Below are 25,647 nucleotides of genomic sequence, written 5' to 3' on the forward strand. Positions count from 1 at the left end.
TAGGCATACCTGATTATAGTGTTTCAAAAGTGCAACTCCAAGTAACATTGTTATTTTAACAGAGTCAGACTTATTGATGTGCAAGCTTGGCAGCATATAAACTTGGCAATCCTGCAAACTGCCTGGGGAAATATAAAATATCAGTAAATAAGAATTTGGGAGCCACTGTATAACAGACGGTGACAGAAAGAGTTAAGGCAAAATAAGAGTTGGCTGAACAATGAAATAGACACTCCTATTTCAGGACTAAGGATTAACGCTATATTTCTGGATCCAGCTAAAACTTATTAAGGAAGCAAAGGGAGGGAGGGGATATGAAAAATGAAATTATTGTAGAAGGCAGGGCACATGATTTTTTTCTGAAACATTAAGGATCTGCCTCTGTCTGGAAAATCCAATGATGAAGTATTCCAGTTTCTATGTTTTGGGTTGGGAGTCCCCGAAAGATATAATTTGTGTTGAATTATGAAGATCAAAAACCTTTCTGGACTTACACCATACTTGTCAGGCAAAGAAAGGAAGGAGTCAGAAAATGGTGATTGAAGTTGCTTTTGCCACCACTGTTGTTACAATTCCAGATGGAATTTGTGTGACAGTCAGAGCTGGCTGTAACCCATCAGTGAGCTAGGTGGTTCACCACCTGGTTTGATTAGTTCATCTGTCACCTGGTTCTGGTACTGTGTGTGCCACTTGGTTTTGGTACAGGAGCAAGGAATTAGCAGCTGGCTCTTAGTGATGCTTCAAAAAACTAGGAAGGGTCTGAATCTAGAAACCTGAATTTGTTCTTTCCCCATAAAAGTGTTATTGCTGTAAAATAAAAACCATATTTATAGTAGATATGAGGGCCAATACTTTGGGTGGTGAGAGCATTGAACATAAGTGATTATTGCAGTGGATCACTCTTACCTCAAGCTGTTTCTTTCTCACTTTATTGGAACGATCTCTCACAGTTTCTTGCACAGTTAATCTTCTAGGTTTAAGTTTAAGTTTAATAAAATTTGTATGCCGCCCACTCCCATTGGGACTCTGGGCGGCTCACAGCAAAATAAAAGCATTTAAAAAATTTAAAAAATACAATATTTAAAATTAATACATCATTCATTCAGTCAAGTGGGGCTGGATATTAATCAACAGCCCAAGGCCTGCCGGAACAGCCAGGTCTTAATCGCTTTACGGAAGGCCGGGGGAGTGGTAAGGGTCCGGATCTCTGCGGGTAGATCGTTCTACAGGGCCGGTGCAGCTACAGAGAAGGCCCTCCCTCAGGGGGCCGCCAGCCGGCATTGTCCGGTCGACGGCACCCGGAGGAGGCCCAACCTGTGCGATCTTATTGGTCGTTGGGAGGTGAATGGCAGGAGGCGGTCTCTCAGGTAGCCAGGTCCAATACCATGTAGGGCTTTAAAAGTAACGACTAGCACCTTGAAGCGGGTCCGAAGACCAATGGGGAGCCAGTGCAGCTCACGGAGGATAGGTGTAACATGAGTGTATCTAGGTACACCCATTATCGCTCGCGCAGCTGCATTCTGGACCAACTGTAGTCTTCGAACACTCTTCAGGGGCAGCCCCATGTAGAGAGTGTTACAGTAATCCAGTCTTGAGGTGACAAGGGCATGAGTGACCATTTGAAGAGCTTCCCGGTCCAGATAGGACCGCAACTGGTGCACCAGGCGAATCTGGGCAAAGGGCCCCCTGGTCACAGCCGACAGATGGTGTTCTAACGTCAGCTGTGGGTCCAGCAGGACACCCAAATTGCGGGCTCTCTCCGAGGGGTGTATAACTTCACCCCCCAGTCTTGTCTGGGGGGTGTAAGCTTGTTCGCTCCCATCCAGACACTGACAGCCTCCAGGTACTGGCACATCACTTCAACTGCTTCACTGAGTTGGCACGGGGCTGACAGATACAATTCATCCGCATACTGATGATATTTAATCCCATGCCGGCTTATGATCTCACCCAGCGGCTTCATGTAGATGTTAAATAGGAGGGGGGACAGGACCAAACCCTGCGGCACCCCATATTTGAGGGGCCTAGAGGTCGATCTCTGTCCCCCAACCAACACCGACTGCGACCTGTCCGAGAGGTAGGAGGAGAACCACCTTAAGACGGTGCCTCCCGTAACCGTCACAGAAGGATACCATGAGAGGTCAAGAAGCATTAGGATAGAGAAATGTCCTCTATCCCTGGCCCGCCAGAGATCATCGATCAGCGCGACCAAAGCAGTTTCGGTGCCGTAACCAGGCCTGAAACCCGACTGAAAGGGATCCAGATAATCTGTTTCATCCAAGGTCCGTCGGAGTTGAAAGGCCACCACCTTCTCAACAACCTTCCCTACAAATGGGAGGTTGGAGACTGGGCGATAGTTGTTCAAGATGGCTGGATCCAGGGAAGGTTTCTTAAGGAGGAGTCTCACCACCGCATCCTTTAGAGGGTGCGGGAGGGATCCCTCCCAAAGAGAGGTGTTAACAATCCTCTGGAGCCAGCCATGTGTCACCTCCCTGCTGGACGAAACCAGCCAGGAGGGACACGGGTCCAGCAAACAGGTGGAGGCACTCACCACACCCATGGCCTTGTCCACTTCCTCAGGAGCGACAAGTTGAAACTCGCTCCATAAAATCCGATCAAGACCTTCCCCCGGCATCTCGGCTGGTACCGAGGTGCACATCAGGGGTGGGTTCCTGCCAGTTATAACCTCTTCTATAGAAGAGGTTCCACAAATCTACAGTGCCATTTAGAACCGGTTCCAGCTCCCTCTCTCCGCCCGTCCGCACATCAACAAGATGAAGAGCGAGAGGAGGAATTCTGGGAGTTGAAGTCTACAAGTCTTAAAGCTGTCAAGATTGAACACCGCTGGTTTTTTTTTTAAAGGGTTAGGGGTGCAAGGGTCTTGTAACATGACAGCTTTAAGACTTGTGTACTTCAAATGCCAGAGTTTCTGAGTCAACATTTTGGTTGCTAAGCAAGAGCTTTGTTAAGTGAGTTTCACCACATTTTACAAGTTGGCCACGGCCACCCAGTCACATGGCTGGCAAGCAACTCCCACCCAGTGACATGGCTGGCAAGCCGCTCCCACTCGGTCACATGGCTGGCAAGCCACTCCCACCCAGTCACATGGCCAGCAAGCCACTCCCACAAAGCAGGCCACACCTACAGAAGAGGTTCTAAAAAATTTTGAAACCCACCACTGGTGCGCATGCATGTGTTGGGATAAGGGACAGGGGTTTTCCAGACTTGTACACTGTTCTCTAAATTATAGGGATGTTTATTTGGTAGAGTACTTTTAGGTAAACAATTTGTGTTTATTTCTAATATATATTTCTAATATATACAGTCAGTGGTCTTAGCTTAACAAATTATACCGACATCTCTACATCAAGCTTTATACAGTTTCTTAACCGTCTTGCTCCCCCCTTTCCTGATTCACACTAGTGTTCCTTATCACAATTTTGATATAGCTTCAGTACTTTTATATTGTGGGCTTGCCTTTAGCATAGGGAGAAGAAAAGAAACAGGGAAAAACATGAATGCCACAAACTTCTTGTAATTGTAGCACTCTGTCAAGCTGTTCTGACTAACCCAGATTGTTGGGGGCAATATGCTGACTCTAAACCTCTTAGAGAAGGCTGTAAAGCACTGTGAAGTGGTACAGAAGTCTAAATGCTATTGCTAATATCTGGTCTGTCTTTTCTGAATTGTGCTGTCTTTTCTATCTGCTCTGCATACCTCTCTTTTAGATCCTGCTTGCTTCTGCAGGTCTTTATCTGCAAACTCCTCTTCCAGCTGCACCTGGTTTGGCACAGCATGTCCAGTTCACATAGGACCTTTATCAAACCAGTGATGTCTTGACAAAAACAACAGCTCATTGCCTAATATTTTTGCCCTTTATATATTTGTGCTTGCTTTGAGGTGTCTTCATTAGGTAGGAAGTTCTAAGTATCTAGGTGAGAGTTTGCCCTCCAGTAGAAAATAAATTCTTTAACCTCACGTTGCTACAGTATAATTATTTGTACTGCATTTTGGGAAGAGTACATAGTTCTGGAACAGCGCAGACGTTCTTGTTTCAAAGCAGTCAAGGGAGATTTTGTATTTTATGCAACAGTTGCTGCTAGAAATGACAAATTCTCTATTTGTAGAATTTTGGATTTATATGGTGTCAGGGTTCCAAATAGCATCCTCTAAAAAATAAAAGTCTGAGGCTAGAGTTTCCTTAAAGTTCCAATTTATTAGAAAAGCCATGTTGGCACATCTGGGAAAGCCTGAATTTGAAGCTTCCAGGTTTTCCCCACCCAGTTGAAAGTTCAAGACCCTGCCCCAGCACCCACAAGTCCATCACATGTCCAATCAGCCACTGTCACAAAGGAAGATTCCTCCCATCCCGGTCAGTCCAGGTGCAGGGACAAAACAACCTTGATACTCTGCGAAAGAATGTTATTATCGCTACACATCTCCCATGCTCCATACAATCCCCCCTCCCAGTTTCCCACAGTAGAATATGTTTGAATAAGTGGCAGGCTTGAGGCCCACTGTAAAAGATAGCTTCCAAGCCTGACACATGGACTATTCCAGAGGTTACTGGTGTGTGCATATATGTGTGTGTGTGTGTGTGTGTGTGTGTATGTGTATAAAACATACACACACACACACGCACGCATATTCTAGGATCAGCACCAAAATTGATGATTGTTTTTCACTTTTGAAAACAAACTCTTCCTTTCCTTTTTTCTTTCCCTATTCTATTCCCCCATTCCGTGTTTATTAACCCATCTTATTTCTTTTTGATGTAGTTAGAATTAAATACAAAAGGATATTATTATCATCTAATGCCAAATGCATTTGCTGTAATAAAAACTGAGTAGTGGAAGCTACTAATATTGCATCTAAATAATAGCTTGCTCGATTTTCCAATATTATGTTTAAATTCAAATAATATGGAAATGCTTTTAATATTTGGGGAGCTAATGATGCATTTTGTGATAGCTATTGCTCAAATGTATTTAGGAAGGGTTGGAAGAAAAGGCAAAACCAGGGTCTTTTGACCTTTCTCAAATGCTGTATGTCTTGGGCCTAAAAATATCTTAAAGGTGGTTATATTTCACTTTCTTCACTACTTAATCATACTCGGTCCATCTTTCCTTACTCAAAAAACAAATTTATGCTCTTTTTTTGGGCGGGGGGAAGCTTAGCTATATTTTGAAATCAATATAAAATATTTGGATTCACAAAAATCATAAATGTACACCATGCCTGTGAATATGATTAATCAGGGACTTACTAGATTGGCATTCTCCCCTGATATTTTGACAGACATGTAATTTTATTTTATTTTGTTTTGCAGAATTGAAAACATCCAGAGAATCTTGACTTTGAGTGAGTCATGACAACTGCCATAGTTAAATGGTGAAGCCAGATATAGTCCAATTGCCAAATTGAAGGTGTGATTATAATAACATATGTGTCTGTTTGTCGGTTCTTATACACAGCCACAAACATTGCTACAGCCATACAAATCGGTTGTTGCAAACTGCAAAATTTTTGCAATTTCTGAAAGTTATTGCAAGCACCAGCATAGCAACCTAACAGCATGAGGACCAAAAATCCATGAAGTACCATCTGCTGCTAGTGGTCAGCCTCCCAAATTATCTGCAACAAGTGAAGATAAAGAAAAGTGCAAAAAGCAAACAGAGCTAAACAGTCTCTGAACAGAGTAAATGGCACCAGAACATGTAAGAAAGTGATAATATTTGAGCAGGAAATAGAGTGATATTGTCATTCCCAAAGGAGGAATTATGTGAAATGATCACGTCTTTTGCTGTATTAGAATTGGAGTCACTTGGATTTAATACATTTGCCAATTAAGGAGTGACAAATAATTTTACAATAATGATTAAAGAAGAACAAGCTAAGGGGTAATGGGAACGCTCTCGACATTGACCTTCGGTGTTCACGCTTGTATTAAGCTTGACAATGGAGCTTGCTATTTTTCCTTCTCTGTTCCTTGTTAACATGGTACAAATACAAATAAATATTTGATCATCAATAGTACTCAAAGCTTTTGGAACACTTTAAAAATATACTCCACTGCCACAAATGTATTGGTTAGAATTATGCGTTTGAGCTCTAAAGAAGCCCAGTAAGGAAGGAGCCTGTTGAAGTACCAAGGAAGCAATGTGGGCAACAGCACAACAAAAGAAAAATTGGAGTTTTTTTTAATTAGACGACACTTATTCCCAATTAGCCATTTTGCCTTTTCTTCCCAACACACTTGTTCCGTAACTAAAATACTCAACCTGCTTTTAATTCTGATTCATATTTTAGCATTGAGGATATAGACTTTCCAGCAAAAGGGGAAAGTCAACAGCCCGGTTATTTTGGAGAAGGCTTCATAAGTCACCCAGGCGAACTTTCTTGCTTTAAAACCTTCAGAAAGGTTTTTTAAAGTTTTAAAAGAAAACCACCTGCTAAATGAAAAGACACTTTTGCTTTTACGCCTGTGTGCGGCAACAATTTGTGAAGAAGCAGGCAAGGCAGCGTAATAAATTGGGTCATCTGTGGAAGCGGCAAGAATGCCACCGGCTGCCGAAGAAATGGGACTTCCGTCGGATTGCAAACGGTCTGGGTGGAACAGTCAGCAGCTGAGTTTAGAAAGGGCTTTTTTCCCATCTGGCCTGGCACGTTGTTAACTGCGCTGAATTCTGGCTTGTGGTCTTGCACAGTCTGTGTGCCTTTATTCTCCCCTTTATGCAATCTTTCTCAGCTTTAGCAGCAGATATTTTGGTCTGGTGGGAATAACATGCCAGAGGGTAGATTTGGAGAAAGATAAATGAATATGCTCCAAGTTTGCAAGTCCGACAGGAGGAAACCTTTTTAAAGCCTTAAGTTACTTGAAAACCTTCCCTTCTGCAAACTTTTGTCTCTGGAATTGCGTAATGCTATACTGGAAATCTCAGGCCGCATGGTGGTTCTATCCAATTGAACAAAAAGACGGTTCACCATTTCTCGGAGCGCCTCTTCTGCAGTAGCTGTTTCTCCAAAGGACAAGTGGCCCCCTCACTCCACTGACTCCAAATCAAGATGAATCTGACCTATTTTCATTTTTTTAAGTGTTACATTTTCTTAGCCAACCGTCATCATCTTTTATAAGGAAATTTTTCACTATGCATTTGGTGGATATTTATAAAAACTGATCTTCTCTTCTGCTTCTTCTCCCCGTCGATTCTGATCTGTCTTAAGACTTTTGGTCCTATCGATAGAAAGTACAACCACAAAGAGATTTATTTATATTTGCTGCACTAGACATAGTACTTTTTCTTATGTCAAAAGGGAAAAATACAACAAAGCATGTACGCAGCAGTGGAACATGGGCCTGTTCTCTTCAGCGATTCCAACATCCTCTGCCTCTCATGGAAAGGCAGGGTTCCAAAAAGTGAAAAGGAGAAACCTGTATGCCGGAGGCGATATTACGAGGAAGGCTGGTTGGCCACAGGAAATGGCAGGGGAGTAGTGGGTGTTACCTTCACTTCCAGCCACTGTAGAAAGGACAGAAACACACCCCAGCGAATCAACTTCAATTTAAGAGGCCACAACAGTGAGGTGAGTAAACTCTCAATTGCTAATGTTCAATATAGGAAATAGAACAGTATCATCAAAGCATACAGACACAATAAGTAGATAAAAGATACTACTTGGAAGTCTGTTAAGATAGTTACATGGGTTGTAGATTTTCTTTGGCTGTGTTCATCTGTTAAGATTTATCAAGTACAATTAAATGGGGTGGGTATGCTGCGCTATTTCTACCCCTATATTTTTAGGCATTATAACTTTTGATTTTTTTTCCTTTGAAGACTGCTGGCTGAAAAGTTAAACTATGATTAACATTAGAGTAATTGTTATTATTTCAAAACCTAGTTTCTGGAGTTGGCTTCTTTAAAATAACTATCACAAATTTTTGCAACAATTTGACTGAAAATGCAAAGCAAATGTCCACTGTAAATATTGCAAGAAGCTGTTGCTTGAACTACTAAAAAGTACGTTAAAGGAAGGGGCAACAATGAATGAAACCTGGTTGGTTTTCAAGTAAGGATATTTTGTTTTTAAGACAATAGGGAATGCATGTGTGTCTTTATTTATATTTTGTACCTTTGAACTAAAAGTATGGTTGAAGGCAGTGCATTGAAGGCAGTAAACTTTACAACATCAAGAAAGTTTTTTGAAGGAAGGGGGCTTACCAGGAGATACAGCAGGTAAACCTAAGAACAATGCTAAAAGGTTCAGATGCCTATACACCAGTGGTTAGAGGATGGAGAACAAGCAGAAAGATTTTAAAACCCTAGTACAAAAGCAACAAGCAAATATGATACGGTTAGTATTATTGAAACTTGATACGATGGAACTCAAGATTGTAATTCTAAGACACCAGACAAGAAAGTTGGAGACCATACATTCTAGTCCTGCCTTAGGTATGAAAGCCAGCCATTTGATCTTGGCCTAGTCACCCTCTCTCAGCCCAACTCACAAGGTTGTTGTTGTTGGAATAATAGGAAGAGGAAGTTATGTTGGATATGTTTGCTTTTTGCATTAAATCAACCATTCCAGATATGTTCAACATTCAGATGTGTTCAGAGTAGAATTCCTAAGAATTCTGTGAGTTGATATAGCAAATCTCAAGGATAGCTAGATGGAAAACTGCTATAAATAAAAATATATTGTTATATACCGGTAAGTAGATGTGATTTATACATATGGTTGACTTAGAGTTTTTAGTTTATATAGGACTATAAACCTTGCCCAGACATAATGGGAAGCATTGCTTTTCATTGTGTAAAAAAAACAGGTATATGCTCACCTTCTCCTTTTCTCTCAGTCACATCAGATATTTTTGCCTAAGCAGAATTCTAGTTTGTTTAAAACTTGAGATGCAGAAGAGGGGAAGAAAATGTGAAGCTTGTTATTTGTTCACAAAACTGCATGTAAGAAGGTGATCGTCTTTATTATATATGTATATAAGATGATGGTTGCTTCTGATGGAAGACTGACCATGACACAAACACATTTTATTAATACGAATGAGTTGTAACTGTACAATGTGACATTTGAATATGTAGTTTGCAGAAATGGCCAAAGGACAGCACACTACCAGCAGGCAATTTTCAGATAATTTTGAGAAGCTTCTTTTTATATTTGTCAGATTTTAACTTGCTTCCTTCCATCTGGACCTTTGGTCTTACATCCCCACTGTGACTTCTGTTAAAATTGCAGCTTGCTTCTTCCTTTTTTAAAGGCAAAACAAAAAACAAAAACAAAAAACATGGCTGCTTGGATTGCTTAAAAATTTCTTGCGAAGAATCACATTTAGAAAGAGAGAATCTTAAATGTGGATGAAGAAGTAAACAGAAGGCAATCAAAATAAGTGTGTCAAATTGTAGTCCAGTCACTTCTGTTATCCAGAACCATGGATAACACTGGTGAAGTTCTTCCCTATTAGAATAATGCTTAGTGTCAGCGTTCCAAATATAATCCAAAATTAAATCAGAGTCCAAGGCAGAGCTTTCCTCAAACTTCCAATTTATTAAGAGAGACATGTTGGTTCATTTGTAGAAACCCGAATCTGAGCGTCCTGTTTTTTCCCCACCCAGTTGAAAGTTCATGATCTTGCCCCCACACCAGTGGTGGGATTCAAATAATTTAACAACTGGTTCTCTCCCCTAATGACCAGCTGGGTGGGCGTGGCTTAGTGGTCATGTGACTGGGTGGGCGTGGCCAACTCAATGTCACTTGATGGGCCCCTCACCTTAGCTGTTACAATGTAACAGAGTCAATAGGAGAGGCAGTTTCTGTAAGCAGGGCAATAAAGATTAGGCTAGAAACAACACCAGAATATTTCCTTCCTGCCTTGCTTACAGGATTAGCCCTGTAAAGTGGGAAAAAAACCAAAAGGGGATTTCTTCCAACAACTGGTTCTCCGAACTGCTTAGAAAGTTAACAGCCAGTTCTCCCGAATAGGTGCGAGCCGGCTGGATCCCACCACTGCCCCACACCCTCAAGTCCATCACATGGTCCAATCTTCCACTGCCACGCTGGTAGTTCCACCCATCCAGTTCCGGTCAGGCTCAGAGGTGTAGAGACAAAAGACGATCTTGGGCTTCTAGAAAGGACAACACATTCTACTCCTTACTATTCCCCCTCTCAATTCCCCACTAAAGAAAAAGTATAGTAAAATATTAGAGAGTGTGGTAGGCCAAAGATCCAGCAAGGAATATGACTGCAGGCCTAACACTTAGATATTTCTTTAGTAGGAAACAAAAACCATGTGGGCAGTTATATGTAATTGATACTAACATCTATCCATTTCTTCTGGAGAAGCTGAGTGATCTGTTAGAGCCCCTTTGAATTTTCAGACTTCTGGGAAAGTGGCAAACTGTGACCTCTAGCTAGGATATTCTGCCATTATTATTAAAGAGCCTGGTCTGTGTCTATTGTTGTGAGAATCATGTCCTGCATTTGGAAAGATGAGATGCGTAACAGTTGAGAACCCTGAAATTTGACTAAATGGTGAGGGATATTAATTTAAATGGTGAGGGATATGAATTCAATTTATAGGGAGAATGTTATGAGAAATTTGGTAAGGAAGGTTGAGAATGAAGGTAAGTTAAATGGTGGTGTCGAGATTTGGGTTAATGTCAGGGTTCCAAAAAACACCCCCAATGAAATAAAACTACAAGGCAACAAATTCCTCAAAGTTCCACTTTATTAGAGATGTCATGTTGGCACATCTGAGAAAACTCGAATCTGAAAGCTTCCAGGTTTTCCCCACCCAGTTGAAAGTTCACAACCCTGCCTCACATCCACAAGTTCATACATGGTCCAATCCAATCTTCTCATTCAACTGGATACAGTCTCCAGGTAGTTGCCTCCATCCAGGTGCAGGCAAGTGTCCTTGACTTTCAGAGTAAAGAATGTTGTTATGGCTAAGTTTCTACTGCTCCAACATAAAAAACCCCTCCCAATTTCCCAGGCTAAAATATGTGTCAGTCAGGAAGCAAGAAAGAAAAAATGGCTTCCAAAACTGACAGGTGGCTCATTAAGGGTATTGCATGATAAATAAATAGATATTGTTTACATCTAAGGTTAGGAAGAAGGGCGGGAGAGTAGGTCAAGAAGCACCATACTGAGGATTGCCTTGGGATGAGAATTGCATTGGATATAGAGCCTGAACTGTTTGTGTTCCAATGTAATATTGATTTCATATTAATCATGGCCAGAAAGAAATATAATAAGCAAGTTTTATAGTTGTTAATCATAGCAAGACTGTGGCAATTTTCTTAGCTTTGGAGAGTGGGGGGAGGAATACGCATTTGTTTTTTAATATGCCATTTCCCACAACTTAACCACAGTTTTTGTTGAGTTCTGTGTGCCTAGAAAATCAATCTGTCAAAGTAAAATGTAGTGTGAGGTTAGGCATATGTCTTCCCAGTGACTCCTGTCTGGGTGCAGCATATTTTCTATTTTCAGGAATTAAACCAAAGTTGTCAGTGTGCTGAATAAAACAGAAGAACTAATTTGCTTTTAACTTCTGTTCATTTGCTGAAATTGATTTCTGCAGCCATGACTTGGCATTCATTTCTGCAGGAGACAATGAGATCCCGGAGAGAGCTAGTGAGGTCTAATTAGTTGGAAATCTGTGGTCTCTCTGTTATGCGTAACCTGTTTTGAAATACCTCCCTTAATAAGTGATTTGGCTAAACTATATCTTGCCATTTAATGGCAAACATGGAAGAATAAAGTTGACCATAATGTCCCATAGGTGAAAGTTTAGTATGAAAGCTGAATCTCTCATCTACATTATATGGAATATATATTGCCTTAATTAAACTGACTTACATTATAATACATCACTTGAATAGTTAAGAACTCAATGTTCACCTGACTTACCGTGGTAAGTGAGGACAACGAACCAATGGAATAACTTGCCTTCAGAAATTGTGGCTGCTCCATCACTGGAGGTTTTTAAGAAGAGACTAGATAGTCACTTACTTTGGTCACCTAATGAGAAGGAAGGACTCACTGGAGAAGAGCTTAATGCTGGGAAAGATTGAGGGCAAAAGACGAAGGGAACGACAGAGAATGAGGTTGCTGGATGGAGTCTCTGAAGCAATCTCTGTGAGCTTAAATGGACGTTGGAGGAAGGTAGAGGACAGGAAGACCTGGAGGAATGTTGTCTAGGGGGTCACGATGGGTCCGACACGACTTCCCAACTAACAACAACAAGACAATCACTTATCTGAAATGGTATAGGTTCTCCTGCTTGAGCAGGGGACTGGACTATAAGATCTCTTAGGTCCCTTCCAGCTCTATTCTATTCTAAAAGTTATATATTTTTCGCATTTAAATGTTTCTGCATTGTAGAAACACAATTCTATCACTATTAGGTATTCTATATTTGGAATTGAACTTAATTCTAACTGCTTTGGCTATAATAAAGCAGGGCTATTACATCCTAACCTTTCTATATATTAATCCATGGATTGTCATTTAACACTAAATCAGGATTCTTAAACAATACATTATTAAATTATAATGTCCTTTTGGCTGAATTAACGCAAAACAGTAAATTAGTGTATCCATACTTCTAAAGCTACGTGTTTTCTTTAATAGTAAAGTAGCAAGCTGACTGGTGTTTATGTGTCTCTATGCGTTTGTGTGCAGGTATTTTCCAATTTTAAAACATAAAATAGAATAAAAACTGCACTTTACAGATTTAAAATCTAGATTCACCCATAGAAAGCAAATGGAATAAGAAATCTGAACAATAGATTTGGCTTTGTTTATTAATGTTATTCTTAACTGCTTTTTAATTGATTTTAACTGTTATGTGTTTTAGTGGGGTTTTTTTTTGACAAAATGCCCAATGTAGTACACTTCCTTCAGATTTTTTGTTTTTGTTTTAATCTTTGAAATTAATCGAGTATAAATGAAAAACTCAAGAGATAGAGGCTAGAGTAGAGTAGTGTAGTAGAAAAGTAAATTTAAATCTATGCAGTATCTGTGTGATGCTACTTGGAAAAACCTTTATTTAATAGGAAACCACTGTTTACATATAGGCCAGAGGTGGTATTCAGCCAGTTCTGACAGGTTCTGGGGAACCGGTAGCAGAAATTTTGAGTAGTTTGGAGAACTAGCAAATAGGCTGGCCCCACCCCTGCTGCTTTCCAGCCTCCCAGCTGATCTTTTTTTGTTGCCATGATCAGGAGTACGGAGCTGGAAAGCAGGTTAGTGGGGTGGGGAAGGAATGGGGATTTTGCAGTATCCTTCTCCTGCCATGCCCACAAAGCCACACCCGCAGAACCAGTAGTAAAAAATTTGGAATCCCACCATTGATATAGGCCAGTGGTGGGATTCAGCCAGTTTGCACCTATTCGGGAGAACCGGTTGTTAACTTTCTAAGCAGTTCAGAGAACTGGTTGTTGGAAGAAATCCCATTTTGTTTTTTCCCACTTTACAGGGCTAATCCTGTAAGGAAGGCAGGAAGGAAACATTCCGTTTGTTGTTTTTAGCCTAATCTTTATTGCTCTGCTACAGAAACTGCCTCTCCAGTGTAAACCCTTATTACATTGTAACAGCTAAGGTAAAGCGCCCATCGGAGTGATGTTGAGTTGACCATGTCCACTCAGTCACATGAACACTGAGCCCCGCCTACCCAGTTGGTCATTAGGGCAGAGAACCAGTTGTTAAATTATTTGAATCCCACCACTGATATAGGCCTACTAGATCTTCTGTATAGGCCCACTAAATCTCCATAGTGAATGCTCCTAATTTGTAGTAAGTTTTCCCAAGTTATTTAATTTTTCAATCATAAAACTCAAACAAAATAATTGAGCCTATATTTCATTCTCTGTAAATCATAGTTATACTTCACCACAGGGAAAATGCATTAAAACAATGCATTACAAATCTTATTAAGATTTAATATATGAAAACTGTGCGGCACATTAAAAATCTTCCAAATAAAACAATCACTTTAAATAAAACACTGCCCCAATTTCAGATGCAGAAGTGCATTCTTTGATTTATTGCATACAATCTGGAGGGCAATTTTCTTATTTTGTTAAGTTGCCTCAAAAAGATGTTTAAAAATACGATGAAATATTATTAATAATGCGACATACTTTCAAATTGTTTTGGTTATTATTTAGTTTAACAAAGATTCCCAGTCTTACTGGACAAAAGCTAATATCAATTATTCACATCCAAATGTTATCACCATAGAGAAACAGAAGGATTCAGATAAGTTTATTCAGGAGAGATATCATGAAAAGAAATGCAAAACCTGAAAAGCAGACTTGGCAGGAACACTTCAGGATAAATTAATCCATCCAACACAATCTGGTTTTATAAAAGAATATTAAGCATTGCATATTACTAATTAGATCTTTTGCAGCTGCCCCATTTCAAAAGACTCTGTATGCCTTGCAACATCCAAAATATGATTAAAAACAGAACAACAGAATGTAAGAAAAGATAATAGCACTGGAGACAACAAACAAACAAATCTGGTAGAGGTCCTTAAAAGCTTTCCAGGACCCTAAGAGAGTGCCCTTAATATTACTTTCTGCCTTTTCTTCTCCTTTCAGTCTTCTTCTAGGCCAGTGGTTCCCAATGTGGGACCCAGGCCACACAGGGGGACAATTAGATTTTTAATGGGAGCAATTTGAACCTTGTTTAAATCAAGGTAATGGCCTTTTAGGCTTCCTCGGTGTTAGTAGAGTTCGCTTTTTGAGTAAAGTAAAAATCATATGTCACAGGGTGGGCATCAGGATTTTAGAGATGCTTAGGTGGAGCATGGGCAAAAAAAGGTTGGGAACCACTGTTCTAGGCCAAAGAACCCATGCATTCACATTCGTCTCCTAGTCTACCACCAACCCATGAAAGGCCACTTGAATAACCACACTTACTCTTCAGAGCAGGCCTCAGAACCGTCCTCAATTGTTCCTTCCCCAAGTATTCAGGAATCAGAAGAATGGTTCACCATATGCTACCCAAGTGGGCTACCCGATGCCCACTTCCATTCCCAAATCCCAACAATTACAGCCCAAACTCAAAGTGGGTGGCTGATCCCAATGTGCCTTATGCCAAACTAAGCAGAAAACCGAGCTATTACAAGCGTTGCTGCACTGCTCCAACTTTTTCATTAATTCCTTAGTCCTTCACCTCCTACTACATTCATATTTACGTAGCTCCATATTTATTTAAACATCTTTAAAATACAAATATTACAATGCATGTTGTGTTTGTGTGAGAGGGAGAGAAGGAGGGGGGAGGAAGGAGAGGAAGAGAGATTTGTTCATATTCTGGACCAAGAGACACTCAGCAAACAATGTACAGCGGGAAATGGAATTCAGAAGGAAGAGGATCTCTTATCTACCCCAACTTCTGTCAAGCAGAAGATTGCCTACACCCAGCAACCTACACCCAGAAAAGCAGGGATTAAAACACCAGACAAACAATCAAGCAGAAAACAATACCTAAGGAACTACCAAAAAGAAAATCACATCCCCACCAACACTGGCACAGCAAGCTACTATATATAAACAGGGAATAAACCCCACATTCTTGGTGCAAGAATGATGATACAATGAAGTATATGCAAGCAAACAACTAGGCTTGGAGAGCATCAAGGCCTCTAGAGCAGTGATTCTCAACGTGTGGGTCGGGACCCCTTTGGGGGTCGAATGACCCTTTCACAGAGGTCGCCTAAGACCATCAGAAAAGACATATTTTTGAAAAAATACAGAAAACAAAAAATAATTTTATGGTTGGTGGTCACCACAACATGAGGAACTGTATTAAAAGGTCACGGCATTAGGAAGGTTGAGACCCACTGCTCTAGAAACTCCAATTTTCTTAGCATGTACAGACCTATCATCCCCAAGCATAGCTGAAATTGCTGCTGGCTTTTGCAGGTGTGTTCACATGGCACACTTGGTTTCATGGGTATTTTTTTGTGATAAATTTAACTGCTCACTTTGTTTTTTTTAATTAATCCTAGATGAAGGAATATTGATGGATAGCCTTTGATTTACCTCCCGGATACCTTTTTAACTTGTTTCACTGTCAGTTTTTCTTCCCTAGAGATTGAAGAGCTGGAATTATTGATTCTTTTTCATTCTTTTTTTCTTTAATTAAATGACAAAAGCCTGCTCTGAAAACATGATTCCATTTTAAAAGGTTTTAAAAGAATGAAAGGAAAGGGGTAACTTAGAGATCCTTCTTTGTTTCCTCAGCACGTGAGAAGGAAAGTAGATATTAAACAATTTATGTAGAGAGGGCAGTCAACACTCAATCCACATGTGGTGTCAATAGGAAGCAATATTCAAATAAGAGCCTTTCAATCATCATAAAAAGAGACGCACTCATACAATTGGAGCTTAGTAGGAGCTGGACGTGGTGGCTCAGTGGCTTAAGATGCTGAACTTGTCTATCAGAAAGGTCGGTGATTCGGCGGTTTGAATGCATAGCACCACGTAACAAAGTGAGCTTCCGTTACTTGTCCCAGCTTCTGCCAATCTAGCAGTTCAAAAACACATAAAAATTGCAAGTAGAAAAATAGGGACCACTTTGGTGGGTAGGTAACAGCATTCCATGTGCTTTTGGCGTTTAGTCATGCTGGCCACATGACCATGGAGATGTCTTTGGACAGCACTTATTCTTCAGCTTTGAAATGGAGATGAGCACCGCCCCCTAGAGTCGGGAACAACTAGCATATACGTGTGAGGGGAACTTTAACATTTATCTTTAGAAGGATGGGAGTGAGAGTGAAATATATCTTTATATTATCCTATTGCCTCCTACCATGTATACAGTGAAATCATGGACTCCACAGTTGGAGGCTAGTTGAATTTATAGAAATTTCTACGCAATTCAGAATTATCAGAGCAGAGTTCTCAGCTTAGGGGATCCTGAAACAAATCATCTTCTGCCAAAGTTCTGCAGTGAGAGGTTGGGATGGGATAGACAAGACAAAGCGAAATAGCATATTCCCCATTTCTCCTCATCAATTAATGTTTGTTTTACTGTTATTTGCTCTGGTTCAAATTTTTAGCAGATTATAATTGAGATTTCTTAAAAATAATAATCTTATGAAATTGACATTTAATATTCTGTCAGGTTTGAAGCTTTAACAGGAGCAAGGGTGAGGTGGGATCATATTGCTTTATTTAGCTTAAAACTGCATGTGCTGTCCTTCAAACCATATAATAGTTTTAATATACCAAAGTCACTTTCTATTTTCAAAATACCACATGTATATAAAATTGGGCTGATATAAAATATATTAAAAAGCAATCAAAATCCTAGAATTACAGGAATCTTTTGTCTGATTTGAAGTATTATTTCATTTGATGAAGTCTTAATGTGTAATATTTTTCTGAGGAAGGCTAGAAAACCATTATCAGTTAAAATGAAAATTATGGGGTAAAACAGCCATCTATTAGGGATGTTTATTCATAATTAATTTGTTTCTGCCTCAGTGCTGGAGGTTGAGATAATAAACCAGTTAATCTTAATATTTCATTTAAAAAAAAGAATCATTCTCTAACAGCATATTTGTAAATATGTAGCACTGGCCAGTTTTATGATGTCTGACATAAAACTATATCTACATATTTACAAATGTTTTGACAGTGTTCACAGGTTTACTGAATGTACACTGACTAAATGGCTGTCCATGCAATTAATGTAGTTTTTGTTCTCAAAGTTTTACAGGCAGAGTTTTAACAGAACTGCTATCTCTCAATAGTATGCTGACATCTAGGAGTCCTTAAATTTTTAAGTCCTCTTCAAGTCCAATTAATATCCTGATCAAGGGGTATGGTACTGATCACTTAAATCATAAGTTCTTATAAAACATCTTACATTTATTTTATTGATCTTTTTTTTATTTGGGCAAAGTAGCTAACCTGAGTACTGAATACAGCATTTATGAAGGTTACGGAGTGTCTTATTTCTGATGGTGGAATGGTCTTATATAAACTTAGTTGCTTAAGTGGGGCTGTGCTGATGTAATGGCCTAGCAACTTGTTTGTTTTTTTCAAAAATAAATTTGAACAAATGATTTTGCTGCAAAAATGGAAAACAATAGGCATTGCAGAAACAGTTTTAAAATGCTAGCAGATTTTCTGCAATTCTACCGTCTGTTTTACAAAATATCTTGTTGTAACAGAAACCAATAACAGCTGTTGTGTATGGTAACCAAGAGGAGTAGGGGTTGAATGCTAACAGGCAGTCAAAAAGAAAATCAATATAAGTGCATGCAAGGTAAATGAAATATTAGGGTTGCTTTCGTTAAATAGATGGATTGTTGCCCGAGGCCAGTCAGGATCAGCTCTGCAATTCAACAAATGGTGGCATTTGATTATCCATTGTTGGAAGAAATGTCCCTATAGGTTCAGTTCCAAGTGGGGAGAAAGACAAAGGATTCATGGAAGTTGTTTGGAAAGAAGATTTATTGATGAACAGGATCACATGGCTTGAGATGCTGGGCAAAAAGGGAAGAGATGCTGAGAATACCTCGGTTTTATGCCCTCTCTCTGCAAATTTGAATTTGAGCTTGTATTCTGATTGGTTGTCAGACTCCCATTGGGATATGCCGGGGCAACTCTGTAGGTTGTCCTGAGTCCCAAGCTTGGTTGAGCCTTGCTGGGTGATGATGTAATGAAAGGGCTTTGGGCAATTCCTACTATGGCTCTGCCTGAAATAGGTAGATGTTTGTTATGTAGAATAGACTGGTCCATGCCTCAATGTGACAAAAGTGGGGGAGGATGAGTTTTTGTCTCCCTTTTAGGGGAATATTCTGCACTTTTAATATTTCCTAAAATATCTCATTTTCCTAGGAGAGGGGTGGGTGCTAACCTCCTACACCATTCATGAGCCAAAGTTGCTCAGTCATGAGCCAATTTCTTTTCTTGTTAAAGATGTATTTGAGCTCTTTGAAGAAAAAAGATAAGGAAGCTCTGTCCTTTATGAAAAGCCAAAAACCTGGTCCAGATGATGCAGGTGAAAAGATCATCTTCTTGACATCACCATCAATGAATAAAGAAAATAAATGTATAAAAAAGAATGAATGCTGCAAAACACAATGAAAGATTCAATGTACAGGAAAAGAAGATTGCAAAGGGTTTAATCAAAGCAATCAAGGAATGGTTAAGCTTAAAAGAGGCAGAGGAAATGCAGAACTGTGGCAGGGGGAATAGCACATTGTTGGGGAAGAGTGTGAAGAGAATTAAGCAAGTACCAGCAGGGTGAATGGAAGTAATAATAAAAGTGATGAAATGATTTGGAATGAAACCGAAGCGAGATAATGTAAAAAGGACTATTTTAAACATTTATATGGGAATAAGTAGTGATATGTTGAAAAGTGAAGATGGAACAAACTCAGTAATTTGTAGTATCCAATAAAAATGATGAAAAGGAAGTCAGAAGACTGTGAAATGTTAAAAATAGCAAGGGTGCGAGAATAGCTGGTGACAGAAATGTTAAAATATGGACATGATTTCTTATGGAGAGATATGTGATTTGTTAACCAAGCAGTTCCTGTTTCCTTTTACAAAGAGGAGGATAGCAATGAGGACTGCAAAAACGAAGGGGATAAATGTGTAAATTTTTCTAGAGAAATTGTTTGATTTTGTGGATGTCAACCCCTTTTACAGCTGTGTACACATACAGGTGGTCCTTGGCTTATGTTCATTTGCTCAGCAACCATTCAAAGCAATGGTGGGGCTGGAAAAAAAGGGATGTATGGCTGGTTTCTGAAGTTCCAGCCTTCACAGCATCCTTGCTATCATGTAATCAAAATCTGGATATTTAGGTGCCTGGCTCGCAATTATAGCACAGGGAGCTAAGATCACATCAGAAGTGAATTCCTACCGGTTCAGTCAAACCGGTAGTGGTATGCCGGCCTGGGTCGCAGAACCATCAGCGACCCAGGCTGGACACGCCTCTGAACCGATTCCCCGGTTGTCACCATCTTTTTTTTTTAGTTCTGCGCATGTGCAGAACAATTTCCATTGAATTATGCATGCGAGCACAGCAAGCATCCAACGCACGCACGAGCAAACCAGCAGTAACGCCAACCAGAACCCACCCCCTGGATCACATGATCCACCACTTGTGACCTACCCTGCTGCTTTCCCACAAGCAAAGTGAGTGGAGAATACATTACAGCCTGTGAGATTTGCAAGTCACTCTAGTAAGTTGCTCCCACCTGCAGCACACCTCCTGCCCGCATGCAGCCTTCTTTGGCTCTCCAAAGCTCTCCTCCAGCCTCTCTTGACTCACACACAGACCGCATTACGTCTCCAGTCCTCCCCAGCCTCCCTTGACTCATGTGCTGCAGGGCCTCTGAAGCCCTTTCCCTACCTGCCTTCAGCACCTTTTACCTTTGACTCCCACCACTTCTTGCTTAATGACCCACACAGCTCTGGGTTATGGCAGCAATCGGGACTGTCAGAATTCCCATTGCGATGCAGGCATGTGATATCACATTTTATAACCACGTCACTTAGCAACTGCAATCCTGGCCGCCATTGCTGCTATAATCTGAGGATTACCCATTATTCAAAATAATTTGCCATGGCACATTCGAGAGCAGAAACATAGCATCTGCATGTTTGCAAATCTTTAAAGCAGCTGCATGTTTACTTTTTAGTGTTGCCGCATATTCTTCGGAAAAGGTGTGAGTGGTGTTTTGCAGAGAGATATACTATGTTTACAGCCCCACATAGTCCAATCCTTTTTGGAATTGAATCCAATGCAACTCTGTGTTATGGCTGAACTGACTTTTGTCCATATTATAGGATTGAGATAAAGCTCTCTAAGTAAAAATTATCTCCCATTTATTTCTTTGTACAATTTAGAGAGCCTCTGGGTTGCTTACAACTATTTAAAAAGGCAATCAAACCATATTAAAAATATAAAAATATAATTAAGTTAACAATATCCACAACTGGAGTTTTTTTAAAAAATTACCCTCTATGAAACCCTTTTACGGTTTTCATTACACTTCCATGGTGGCACAACCATGTTTTTAACACTTTGCAAAAGGCTAGTAGGATTGTGTCTAATTTGACATCCTGGGGTGGGGTGGGGGGAATGATTTGGGTTTGGCTAGTGTAGAGAAAAGACGGACTGGGGGACATGATAGCAGAATTCCAGTATTTGAGAGGCTGCCACAAAGAAGAGGGGGTCAACTTATTTTCCAAAGCACCAGAGGGTAGGACAAGAAACAATGCATGAGAACTAATCAAGGAGAGAAGCAACCTGGAATTAAGAAGAAACTTCCTGACAGTGAGAACAATGGACCAGTGGAACAGCTTTGCCTTTAGAAGCTGTGGGTACCTCAGAACTGGAAGTTTTGAAAAAGAGACTGGACACTCACTTGTCTGAAATGATATAGGGACTCCTGCTTGAGCAGGGGGCTGGATTAAAAGACCTCAAAGGTCCCTTCCAGCTCTATTCTGATTGATATTCCACAGTGTGGGCATCATGACAGAAAAGACTGTCCTCCTGGATTCTACAGATGACATTCTGTAGTGGGTGAAGCATGCCTCTTCTCTTGGATCAAATGCAGATTCTAATCCATTGCAAAGACAAGCATTAATTTTCTTCATTGGTTTTCTTATTTTCTGCATTTGCTCACAAGGCTAGGAAGCTAAGTGTTGTGATGAATAATTATACATTTCACATATAATTTTCAGTATGAGAAATTGACAAATTATATCCGTTCATGTTGCCAATAATTACAAATGAGATATGGTAGAGTGCGCAGTAAAAGAAAAATGTGTTGGCGGAAACAAAACTTTTGCAGAACTATTATGTTATTGTTTTTATTTTCTCGTCAATTTAATGGTAACTCCAGAGGATAAGTTGGCCCAACTTTGTTTATCCTTTGATTTGCAAAAGAAACATTAGGGTTTTCATACTATGATGTGGCATCTAACTCACAGTGGGAAACTGTTATTTTCTTTTGCTTGCTAAATTAGTTATTGGACAATGGATTTCAGTTTGTGACTATTTAGGGGCCTAATCACAGAAGGAAATGTGGGAAATTGATTAAAGTGAAGATGGACAAAAAGCATTAAGTTTCTATCCAAGGACGAAGTGGCTGGAAAATGCATTGTTTCCTCATTATATTTGTAGTTGTACAGTTGCTAAGTCAAGTCTGACTCTTCGCAATCACGTGGACCATAACACGCCAAGCACGCCTATCTTCCATGGTCTCTTGGAGTTTACCCAAATTCATGCCCTCTACATCAGTGATGCTGTCTAATCATCTCATCCTCTGCCATTCCCTTCTCCTTTTACCTTCAGTCTTTCCCAACATCAGGGTCTTTTCCAGTGACTCTTTTTCATTTCCATTCGGTGGCCAAAGTATTTGAGCTTCAGCTTTGAAAGGACATTTAGGATCCCCATGATATAGTTTTCACCAATTAATCAAGGGTCGAATAGAATTCCATAGAACAGTATATGGAAGCTCTGTGGTTAGATTTTTCTTTCTTTCTTTCTTAGGCTTAAAATAAACAAGGTCTTCCTGACTGAGGTCCTACTAGCTGGGGATACAGGGAGATATTAAACTTCTGTATCTGTGCTGTTTTTCCAATCTATCCGTTATTAGCTGTGAGGAGTAAAATGTATGTGTCGAGTCCCGGCCCTGGCCTGGGGCTCACCATTCCTAGGGGGGAGGCTATGAGCACGGCAGTGGTGGGCAGACCTTTGATGCTGGTACCCGGCTGTGGCAGCATCCTACCGGACTCACGCTGCCCAGCTGGCCAGTCACGGCAGCATCAACACTTATATTTTACTCCTCATAACTAATAACAAATAGATTGGAAAAACAGCACACAATAGTGGCTGATTTTGAAAAACTAAATCAGGTCAGACTTGATTAGTATTTGTGTAAGAGATCAGTAGAAAAATCTCAAGATTGCAGGCTAGACTGGGAAAATATTATTTTAAAAATTCCAGAAGAAGGAAATGGTAAATAATTTCTTTATTGTTGTCAACCATATGGATCTGTTCATTTAATCATTAGGAAGCAAACTCAATTCAAGGAAAATTTGCCTTCATATTACCTATGTACTTGCCTGGATTCCAAGGATTTAATTAACTCATCTGCTTACTTAATAATGATATCAGGTTCTGGTTGAGGTTCTGATAATATAGCCTTGCCTTGTTTTTTATTCTTTTCTGAAATTTTCAGTATGCTAAGAGTGATGACAAGATGGCCATCTCTGATATGTCTGCTTCTATGCTGGCTCAGATCCAGAGATGCTGTCAGATGTTACCTGGAACTTCTTTAGGGCAATAATATTCTCTATTCTTCAAATGGATTATCAGATGAGCTGTAACCCTCTTGCTTCACACTTACTCTACGTGGCTATGGAGGATTTGGTTTAGAAAACACACTTTTTTTTTTAAGTCCAGATGGATGATTACTGAAGTTGTTTGCTTATATTTTAGATCAAATGGTTAAAGAGCTGCCAGAATCTCAGTCAACATTTAAGGGGGGGAAATTATAGCTTAGTAAGCAGCCATATGGTAGTTACCTCATTTTCAAGATGAAGAATATGACTCTTGCATTTAATACTAGATTTACAAAAACAGAAAGCAAAAAGAAAATTACTCAGAAGAGAGCGAGATCTTTTCAGATGAAAAATTACATATTTGAAAGTTTATCTAGAATCAATTTAACTGCTTTGCTTTGCCTATTTGTGGGGGGCTATCAAGAGAATACATGTTCTATACCAATGGTTCTCAACCTTTAAAAGGCAAAGGTTCCCCTCGCACATACATGCTAGTCGTTCCCAACTCTAGGGGGTGGTGCTCATCTCCGTTTCAAAGCCGAAGAACCAGTGCTGTCCAAAGACGTCTCGGTGGTCATGTGGCCGGCATGACTAAACGCCAAAGGCACACGGAACACTGTTACCTTCCCACCAAAATGGTCCCTATTTTTCTACTTGCATTTTTATGTGCTTTTGTACTGCTAGGTTGGCAGAAGCTGGGACAATTAATGGGAGCTCATGCCGTTACTCAGTGCTAGAGATTTGAACCGCCGAACTGCCAACCTTTCTATCGACAAGCCCAGCGCCTTAGCCACTGACCCACCGCGTCTCAACCTTTAGACCCCTCTTTAAATATCTTTTGTGGGCATGGACCATGGCCATAAACCACCAAGACATAATTCAATATTTAAATCATAACATTTCTTCAAGCCTTCCTGAGCCCCTTATGATGGCATTACAGCACACACACACACACACACACACACACACACACACACGGGCCCCATGGACCACAGGTTGAGAACCATTGTTCTATAGAGTTTGGGAAGCAGCATGATAGTCATAAAAATTCATCTCCTATTTATTTACATTAGGTGGTTAGTTGGCTTTTCCGTTATTTAAAGTAGGGGTCCCCAGCCCATGGCCCACTAAGGGCCTTGAACCTTTTGGAACCAGGCCGTGGAAGTGGCAGGCAAGCACATGTGCGCTCATCCCCATTTGCACAAACAGTAGGCAAGCACTGGTGCACACACTCCATTTGTTTGAGTGGTGGCCGTGTATGTCTGCCGTTCGCGCAAATGGAGCTGCGTGCACTTCCCCACCACTCACGTGTTAGCATCTCCTCTTTACTCCCCCCCCCCCCAGCAGTCTGCAAAGCTGGAAAGGTTGGGGAACTGATTTAAAGGAATCTTGATCAATTGAATTGGTTAGTTTTAGCATACTAATCAATTGATTGTATGTGCATGCATAAAAATGAATTTATTTATTTAGAAAACAAAGGCATTATACTTGACTTTAAGACGGAACTCCAACGTTTCTCACAGATCCTTTCTCCAAGAGCCATTCTCAGGGACATGTAACAGGGAAAGGGAAATCTCTCTTTTATAATAGTGCCTGTCATGATTTGAATTTTAAATTTCCACATGTAATATTTCAGACAATTATTGCTTTTCTTTTTGAAAAATGCTCCTGTATTAATTGTAAATCATAAATTTTGAATTATTTTGATCACTCAGACTTCAGTTTTTCATGATTAGACTTTAGGGCAAAGTTAGCTTAGGCCAGTGTTTTTCAGTTGTAGGTCCTTGATGTTAGGCTGCCAACTCCTGTCATCTCCAATCACTGGCCTTGCTGAAGTGTGTGTGTGTGTGTGTGTGTGTGTGTAAGAGTTTTAATCCTATCACATCTGCAGGTCCTAGGTGAAATTTGTTGGCCCAGTAGGAAAGTCAAAATATATTGTTCTATTTTTAAGAGTTGGTACCCAAACAAAGAAGGGTTATAGTGAGGAATTGATTTACAGAGTAACTAAAAGCTATAAATCAACTAATTTTATCTGAGAAATACACTGTCATTCTTTCTCTTTTATTCTCCTAAGATCAACATGTGTCAGATAGCACCACTTTGCAAAGCACGTCCATATTACATCAAGATACTTATTTGGAAAAGTCTGTATATGTCATTAAGAGCTGAGCTTGACTTGAAGTTTATTTTATTCATCCATTAATATGATTCTACTCCTTCAAAACAATAGGGTCTCCCAATTAGTCCAATGGGGGACCATGCAGAAATCTTTTGTATGATTTGTGCCTCTAGCCTTAAAAGA

General features: G+C 40.1%; 1 protein-coding gene across 1 annotated transcript in view; it reads left to right on the forward strand.

Annotated features, from left to right (window-relative positions):
* TULP4 (TUB like protein 4) overlaps nucleotides 1-25,647 on the forward strand; it is a 102,818-nt gene that overhangs the window by 30,056 nt on the left and 47,115 nt on the right. Inside the window, exon 2 of the mRNA XM_032215326.1 lies at nucleotides 5,330-7,584. Coding sequence (XP_032071217.1) covers nucleotides 7,333-7,584 — 252 coding nt within the window. The 5' untranslated portion in view covers nucleotides 5,330-7,332. The remainder of the gene's footprint in view (nucleotides 1-5,329; nucleotides 7,585-25,647) is intronic.

Source organism: Thamnophis elegans, chromosome 4, assembly GCF_009769535.1.
Source record: "Thamnophis elegans isolate rThaEle1 chromosome 4, rThaEle1.pri, whole genome shotgun sequence".
Taxonomy (NCBI): Eukaryota; Metazoa; Chordata; class Lepidosauria; order Squamata; family Colubridae; genus Thamnophis; species Thamnophis elegans.